At 34.8% G+C, this 8,976-nt stretch overlaps 1 protein-coding gene across 3 annotated transcripts in view; it reads right to left on the bottom strand.

The window, feature by feature from the left end:
• Nucleotides 1-366: 366 nt before the first annotated feature.
• The window catches only part of LOC136814396 (fibroblast growth factor receptor 4-like), a 36,994-nt gene continuing 28,384 nt past the window's right edge, over nt 367-8,976 (bottom strand). For 2 of the 3 annotated variants that reach the window (XM_067070934.1, XM_067070933.1), the window contains 10 exons: nt 7,224-7,622; nt 6,766-6,921; nt 6,332-6,517; nt 5,879-6,046; nt 4,208-4,318; nt 3,432-3,610; nt 3,012-3,134; nt 1,945-2,153; nt 1,487-1,592; nt 367-1,285 (listed from right to left, as the gene is read on the bottom strand). In XM_067070934.1, the coding sequence (XP_066927035.1) occupies nt 1,097-1,285; nt 1,487-1,592; nt 1,945-2,153; nt 3,012-3,134; nt 3,432-3,610; nt 4,208-4,318; nt 5,879-6,046; nt 6,332-6,517; nt 6,766-6,921; nt 7,224-7,622 (1,826 nt within the window). In that variant the 3' untranslated portion in view covers nt 367-1,096. Of the gene's footprint in view, nt 1,286-1,486; nt 1,593-1,944; nt 2,154-3,011; nt 3,135-3,431; nt 3,611-4,207; nt 4,319-5,878; nt 6,047-6,331; nt 6,518-6,765; nt 6,922-7,223; nt 7,623-7,851; nt 7,957-8,976 lie in introns of those variants that run through there. The other variant, XM_067070936.1, reaches the window with a different exon arrangement.

Below are 8,976 nucleotides of genomic sequence, written 5' to 3'. Positions count from 1 at the left end.
ACGGTACAATTTTAGTAACAAGACTGATTTTATTTCTTATTTTCAAATATATATTTTTGTCCATTTTATTCTACTGCATTTTCTGTCCAAATGCAGAATATATTCATAAAGAAAAATTATCAATAGATATAAAAAATAAAATTGGGTAAAAAAAGTAACAGAATATTGAAAAAAGAAGATTGTTTTGTAAGTGTTTGTCTTGAATTTTTGAAAACAGTTCCTCATAAAAGTATATCTAGATACTTCTTAGATGAAAAAGGTCTATAGGAAAATCTCCATTTTAAAAGGGAATTTCGCAGAAAATTATATACTTTTGAGAAAGAAAATTTCGTTGATGTTTAGTACACGTGAAGGGCACGAAAAGAATTGTTGCATTTTGTCTCTTTGAAAAACAATCATGACAACATGTCAACAACAAAAAATAAAATAAAAAAATCTTAAAAAAAAAAGGATATTTAAAAAAAAGATTGCAAAAGTATTCCATTTTTTCAGGTTCCTCCCACTGAAAGGGATTTGATTCCTAAAAAGATGGAATAATTTTGGTATAATTTTAGATGAATTCTATTATACAATATGTTTACAAGATTTTTAAAAGATATTGCTATAAACAGGATTTTTTCTTTCATAAAAAACGAATTCCAATTTTTGAACTTCAAGTACGTAAAGGGTAAAAAATTAAACCATCAACATTTCTATTTTTTGATCGAGATTATTCGATGAATTATACGAACATTGTCGATATAGGATATCGAGTATGTAGAATAATTTAACCTCGATTATTCAATGTCTTAAGCTCATCCATAGCTTGAGGTGAGAAATGTTCAATTTGCTCTATAAGTCAGTTTTCGGTATTTACATTGTAGGCTCTATATACATTCTGACTCTGTGTTTGAAAAAGCTATGACCATCCAACCCAACGATAAACCAATTGTACGTTATATTAGGTATAAAAGTATCAACGATTTTAATTCCATGGGTCTAATCCAAGCTTAGCTTGGAATCTAGGTAGCTTTTCTCTTTTACTACTCCACTAGAGTATTCTCCCTTCTACTCGGTCTCGATTAACCAACCATTTAAAACTTCGATACTCTTCGTCTCAAACAGGTGGATGGAAGTGTTGTTGTAGATTCTCCGAGAACGGGAAAGGTCGGCTTTCGTCTTCATCGAGTATTAACGACGTTTCGTCGGGATAATCTTCGTCGTCGTCGTTTTCGTCGTCATAGTCGCTACTTTCATCGCCGTCGTTCACCGACTTTTTGGAAGATGCTTTGACGAGAATGTAATCCTGTAAGAAAAATGAAGATTAAAGTCTTTATAGAAACCAGATTCGAGAGGCTTGGTGTTACTGACTTGGCCTGGTTGTCACAAGGTGTTGAATGAAGTGATGACGGATGGGATAGTATCCTTAGGGTATCGAAGTCAATCCTTCACGATTGAAAGACAAAAAAATCATTTAAAGAAAATAAAAATCTATTCCGTAACCTACCTGACTCGTTAGTTCTTCAAGGAGTAATTCCAACTCAATACAAAGGTCAGCGAAACTTGGACGATGTGTCGGGTTCTCATACCAGCATTTGACCATGATTTCATATCTATAGAGATAAAGAAAAGAAAACGTCAGATCGCTACCCAGTATAGAACACTACTACCGGCTGAAGCGCAGCGCTATTTTGGCGTTTTTACCAGTGAACGTTGCTTTAAAGTCATTTATGCCACCCTACCATTTCTACTTATTCTAAAGTTTGTTATTCAAAATGAATTTCATTTTCCAATTTATCGTAAGATCATCAAAGTCAGAATGACATTTTTCTTTAATAGAATTTCCAATAACAATCAGACCAGAAAGCCTCATTCCTATCAACTGATTAATTTGTTATGTGCAGGGGAAAACTCACTATCAAAGATTTTCAAAATGTGTATACAAAATTGGTAAAATTATCTTACGTTTCTTTGGGACAAACTTCCGGTTTCTCCATACGATATCCGGACTTCAGTAAATCAAACAATCTTTCAACAGGGATACCGGGGTAGGGTGAACCGCCCAGCGTGAAAATCTCCCATAGCAACACGCCAAACGCCCAGACGTCTGATTGGGTGGTGTAGACGCGATCAAATAGAGCCTCAATAGCCAGCCACTTGATCGGAAGTCGACCCTGAATAGAAAAAAGAAAACCGATGAAAATTAGACAATTTCATTACAGGTTACTCTTGAAGATTTCCTGCGATATAGAGGTCAGAAAGTTGTTTTGTTCAAGACTCAAGAGTCATCACAAGAACAAAAGCAAAGCACTAATACTAATTATACCCTTGGAAAAGACGCAATCAAGGTTCAAGGCAATGAAATAACAGGCATCTGAAAATACTAAATTTAGATACACTAATCATGAGACGCTTTTGATTTTGTACACATTATGAACGCGGTCTAGATCAGAATTCTAGACATTTGGCCGGAAACACAAATGGCCGGAAAATAGTTTGCACCACATTGACGGGAAAGATGATTTGTTATTTTTTTAACTTTTTCTCTCTTTGTTTGCTCTTCATGTTTTCTGCTTAATCTTTTGATGAAAATGTAAGGGGAATGCTTTCGTTTTCCACTATTGCGCATACATATGATCAGGCACGACGCAACGGGTACGGCAGGTACGGCGGCCGCCGTACCAGATTTTCACAAAAATACCCGAAGTTTTCCTCTTCGTCGGTCAAATCGCTATAAAATCGCTTAAATTTCCTCATTCGCCGTACCAGATATAAAAAGCTTCCGTCGTGCCTGTATGATGCTAAAATCTAGCACGTTTACGATAATAGTCAACCGGCCCTCAAGAAGATACTTTAAAGGTTCGCAAAAAATCGTGAAGCAGATTGTGTAATTTGGAGGTACGCCGTTTATTGAAGCCCTCCTTTAGTAGATTCAAATCATCATTCCCGATGCATTGTACTTTTTGTAGTAAAAAAAAAACAACAAAGACATAGACATACTTGAGGAATCTTAAGAGAGAATATTTGCTTACGTCAGTTGTTTTTCGGTAATAATCTACTTCGTGAACGCTTCTAGCCAATCCAAAGTCAGCAATTTTGATGACGTAATCATCTCCAACCAAAATATTACGAGCAGCCAAATCACGGTGAATACACTGCATGAGAAAGAAAAATTATTTTATTGAAAAAAATGTCTGTCGAATTTACTCTCATTGAAGCGTAAGACTAAAACTATTTAATTAGGGTCAATGCCATGAAAATGCTCGATGACTCCAAAAAGTAACGAAGAAAAAACACAAATTAAAATTATCTTTCTTTTAAAAGCAATAAACTGAATTCTTTCTGTTTATATTGATTATTGGGATTTAGATAAGTTCTAAACTTAGTCTGATTAGAATCTCGAGGTCCAGGTAGTAATACAATGTTTCATAAATCACAATTATTTTACTTACTTTTCTAGAAGCCAAATAGTCCATTCCTTTTGAGATTTGTAGTGAGAAAGAGACCATGTCTTTGGCAGAGAGAAGAGGATCCATGCGTTGGTCGCTATCCGACGGCGGAGGTCTTTTCGAACGTAAGAATTGACGTAAATTACCATTTGGTGCAAATTCAACGATGACGTATACGGGGTCTGAAAAATGTGAAGTTGGTTGTTAGTTTTGGTGAATCCCTTTGAGGGTTAGGAATGTTTGACTAGTAAGATTAATGTAGGAGAAAAGAGTTGGTTTTAATCAACTGTAAACAGTTCAGCAAATGTCCATAACTGATCTCTATGGTCCCCAGTAGCGTGGTGGCCCAGCGGCCGATTTTTTTTGGGGTGCCAAAATACAAAGGGCACAAAAAGACGCCTCTCATTACTAATTTCGACGCCCCTTTGCTCTTCTACACCTTAGATATGGCAGTTTTCGGCCAAAAAGAGATAAAATACCCTAAAATTTTCATAATCTTTACAAAGAAATTTCTATTTCATAAGGGGCGCCAAAATCATAATATTAGAAATTTGCCTCCCCAGTTTGCCCGAATTTTTGTCGACCCACCACGCTACTGATGGTCCATCTATAGAATCTTAGGCTTTTTAACTGTTCGCTTTTCGAACTCTCTAAAATTCGTCCGCCATGATATTCGATTCCGTATCAAACCGAAGCTTAACGAGGCTATTCTATTAGTTAATTTTGTGATCGACGTCAATTTACTATTAGAATAAAGCATGGTTTTAAAGTGTCCTTACCTTGCTGTGTACAGCATCCAAGGAAATTGATGATATTCTTATGTTGTCCGATGTGTTTCATGGTGTCCATTTCCGACAGTAAATCCATCAGTTCGTTCTCCGTTGCATCGGCTATTGAATAAACAAGACAATTTCGAAATATAAGTTCCGAATTTTTGAGACCATATAAGTATTAGGCTTCTGCTCATCCTCTAGCGAAAAAAAGTTTCTTATAGGAAGTATAGGTCTTCGAATCAGACTATATAAGTATACGATGTTATCAAGAGCTAACTACACCCCTTTTGCGTCATGGTTTCCCTTAGTCTATCAAGAACTGATTGAAATGCAGCTTATGAAATGTAGAAAAGTAGTGAGCTTAAACTTTTTAAAGTATAGATATAACCGATCTCAAACTCTGCTATGGTTTCGGAAATTTTATGAGTGATGAGATTTTTTATTTGTTTTCGTTTTTTTTTTTTACTAAGAGACGTGTATTGCCTTAATTTACAGGTTGGTTTTAAAAATGCTGTAACTCTCTTTGATTAATTAGTAAAAGTCCATAAAGAGACATTTTAAAAATGTTAATCACGAGCCTTAATTTGTTTAATTTTTAACCCACGAAAAAATGGAATGAATTAAAAAAAGGTTCATCTAATTATAAGGAGTTTCCTTTGGGTTAATTACTCAAAGTAATTAAATCATTAATTGGTCTTTGAATGTCTTCCTCCGAGACAAACAAAAGAACTTTCTTTGCTTAAATTTTTTTTTAACCATGATAAAAACTGAACAGCGCGCCAAAGAAATGTCGCAATTTTGGTTAAGATGTTTTGCGCACATGACAATTTAAAGTCACGTCAATGTTAAGATGACTTTTGAAACATATAATTTCTTTTTTAAAACACTCTTAAAGGGTATCCAGGTTCAAAATCGGGACCTAAAAGAATTCTCAATTGTCCCAAAAGGTAATTTCAAGCACATCGCAGCTTCCTAAGGATGATTAAACACAAGAAGCTTTGAAACAAAAATCAATTTTGAAAAAAAGGTCAGATAGTAATCTATTCTAAGATTAAATGCATTGAAACTGTTTTGTCTATGGCGATATTGTCTAGAAGTATCCCAAATAGAGCCGAAAAGGGTTAGCCAAAATATTCTAGGTAGAAATCATTCATAGTAAAACCATTTAGTTTTTCACTATGACATATCGCGTTTCAATTTCTACCGCTGTGAGAAAACTTTATTAGATCTCGAGGGGCTTAAATTATAGACAATAGAATTGTCGGGTACATAGTCTTATCAAAAGCCTCGAGGAGCCTTGCTTCTCTAAACATCTTAATCTGATTTGAGTCGAAGACATAGTATCTTAGTAATTAAGAACGTAGACAATACCATCTTACAAATTTAAAGCCACGCCGTTAAGGGTTTCCGTAATTGTTAAACCAATACAGTGGAGTCTCCATTATTCGAAGTCTCCATAATTCGAACCTCTATAACTCGAACAAGTTTACTAGTCCCTTTGCTTAGCAATGTCTTTTAAACCTTACTCCATATCACAAAATTTGTGTTTCCCGTGCGCGTTTGAGTTATGGCGAAAACAAACAGAAATTGGATGCAAAAGCCGAAATCTAAAAGAAATCTCTAACCTAAGGTAAAAACACATTATCCTGTTTATGCCTGTAGACCTTGAAATCTTACCTTTCAACATTTTGATGGCAACTGTAGTATGTTGTTCTTCTCCACGTACTAAACCAGATGCTGTAGCCTTCACAACGACACCAAATGCACCTTCTCCAAGGGTCTCTGTGATGACGAACAAATTCCTGTCCACTTCCCATTCAGGATCGAAAGGTATCTCGAAAACATCTGTAAAAAGAAAAACAAATACTCATTGGAAACATGTATGGTTGAAAACCAATCAAAAGTTTAATCAACTCAAATAGTAGTCCTAGTTTAAAGTTCATGTTTTTCAAATATTTTATCCCATTTGTCAGTAATGAATTGTACGGAGAACTTCGACCTTGTTCAAGTTCTATTTCCATTTTGGTAACGCGTAAACTTTGTCATGTTCTTAATTCTTTAACTATCGAACTTATTTTCTAAACAAAATACCCCTTGTATAATTCGAATAGGAAAATGAATAGAACTGACCATCTAAGTCACCATATAATGCTCTTGATTCTGAGTTACTTCTGACACTTCCACCATTCAACAAAGGAATCATCGCTCCAGATCCTCCACTTGAGAAATTCCTTAATCTCAAAGCTCTTGGATTCTTATCTGGTGGATCAATGTTGATTTTCAAGTCACCCAATGGTGTGTCGTTCTTGTGTCCACCTGTTACGAAGAATGAGGTATTGGTTAAAGATATTATTGATGAGCATTGTTCCTTTAACATTTAGTTTATTCAGGGTCTGAATTTACTTTCAAATATTGGTCGTGTATGTTTTTTGAGAAAAATAATAGGAGGAAAAGTAGGAATGGGTATTTGGAACTGATAGGGATATTGAAAATTGATTCTTAAAAGATTTTCATATTTTACCGGATGCGCTAAAATAAGTATAAAGATTTTTCAATTCAAATACCTTTCTTCCCTTTGAAGTAAGACTTGAAGAAGAGCCATGCTAATACAAGTAACGAAATGAAGACGAGAATTCCCAGAACTGCAATGATGATCATCATGGTTTCATTGCCAGCTGTTGAAGATTCTTCTATCTCTGGTTGTGTCATCTCTATCGTGTCTGAAAAAGGAATATAAGAGAAGTTACAACAAGTGAAAATTACAGGCTGTACAGTATCACTGAATAACAACAAGAACAAAACCTGCAAAATATGAAATGTAGTCTCAACTCAAGGGCTAAAACTCGCTTTAAAATTTTAAATATTTGGCATGGATCGAAATGTTACTTCAGAGCAATTATTTGGAAGCTTTTAGTGAAGGCAAAAGCAGGAGTTTGCATATTTACGTTTAAGCTTCTAAAGTAATCAGTACTGTTAGTGCAGGGCTGGTAAAAAAGACATGACAATGAAAATCTAAACCTACTTGATTTCTTAACTGTCAAGTACATAGTCTTGTAATCATGACCAATATGGTTGGTTACTAGGCAAGTATAGAATCCTTCGTCGGCTTCCGTAATATTTGAAAATACAAGTTCAACGCCATACAGTGGTGCTTGATCGTTGGAACGATGTGATTTCTTGGACACTTGTTTATATCTTGCAGCTTGTAGAACTTCAACAACTGATTTATTGAATTTGCTGGTACCAGTAGCGATTGTGTTTAAGACCGTATGGTTTTCCTTGCCTTTCCATCGAAGCCAGCGGAAGTCTGGTAGAGTACCGCTTATCAATTCGTAACAAGGAATAGTAGCGTTTGTACCAACGAATTCGGTCTGGTTTTTGATCTCACCTTTCTCAAGGTATGGACTGGTGCGCGTCTTCTCTGAAAGTGGAATGGGGAGAAGGTTCTTTGAGTGCTTGTATTAAGAGAAAGAACTGATTTTAATATCAGTTTTCGAGATGCTGTCTCAAAGGTTTTATTCGACTTTTGCTAAAAAGACAAAGGCAAGATTTTTGTTACCGTGTGAAAACCATGTCACCTAATAAGACTGATTCCCTTGAGTATGGTTCTCACATGATAGCAAAAACAGTCAAACAAACAAGGTTCTTACTTCGATCGAAAATTAAATCCTCAATACCAAAAGTGATCGAATGAAAGCAAAACAAAAGCACAACAACAAACATTAAATCCATTATCTCTCATAAACACCAAAATGATCCAATCAAAATGAGTTTTGAGATTATACTTTAACCATCAAAGTCACCAAAACCAACAAGAATACAATAATAAAACTTTAATTTTGATTCCACTGCAGAATCGTTGCTCAGTAGACAATTATCTGTTTCTGTACGTAGCATTAAAATCAAACAGGTCAATAATGTGATAATTTCTCTTTTGATGAACAGAACATCCCTTTTGTCTCTAAATCTTGATATGTCCGTTGGAAAGGATATCAAAAATAAGATTCCCGTCGCAACAAAAACATTCAATGAAAGTATGGTGACAATTTCAACAAAAACCCCAATCGACGGATAGGAAATAGTTGATAAGAATCAAAACAAGCCAAAAGGATATATTCGATTTGAGAGTCTTTTCCCTTCCACTCACACACAAACAAAGTTGATTTTCTCCTCTATAATAACCACGAGTTTATTTTTGAAATTTGTCACTGTGTATCACAACTATGTATGTATTATTGCGTCTATAAGAGTCATTTGTTAGTTCGTTTTTTGTCGTTCGTTGATGAGATAAAGAGAGAAAAAAAGAAGCTCAGTTTTTCCGGATACATTAGGTTTTGTTATACTTAATCGATGTGATATCCTAAAGGGAAACACTTATTCCATTCTATTCAATAAATGAACCGAAAAACCAATCGCCTCTTATGTTCAGTTCGTTGTTTTTTATTGGGTCGGCCCTACCTGGACAATTGCCAGGTAGAGGAAAATATAATGAAGATTCAATTAAAGCGCTCATATTCTAAAGTCCTTAGCTTTAAAAAAAGCTTATTCAGTTAATCAAAACTAGTGTATTCGTTTTAAAGTGTGAAAAATATTCCAAATAAATACTTTACTTTCATCAATCATATGATTATGCAAACATACATTTCAACAAACATACAACCATTGAAAAAGTTTGGTTTCGCTTGAAAAAGTATTCGACACAAAACAGAACACAGGCTCAAAAACCAGATTTACACTGTCAACCGATACCAAAACTTCACCAAAAAACAAATTAC

Source organism: Clytia hemisphaerica, unplaced genomic scaffold, assembly GCF_902728285.1.
Source record: "Clytia hemisphaerica strain Z4C2 unplaced genomic scaffold, Clytia hemisphaerica genome assembly, whole genome shotgun sequence".
In the NCBI taxonomy this organism is placed as follows: domain Eukaryota; kingdom Metazoa; phylum Cnidaria; class Hydrozoa; order Leptothecata; family Clytiidae; genus Clytia; species Clytia hemisphaerica.
This window is presented reverse-complemented; position numbering and strand designations above follow the sequence as displayed.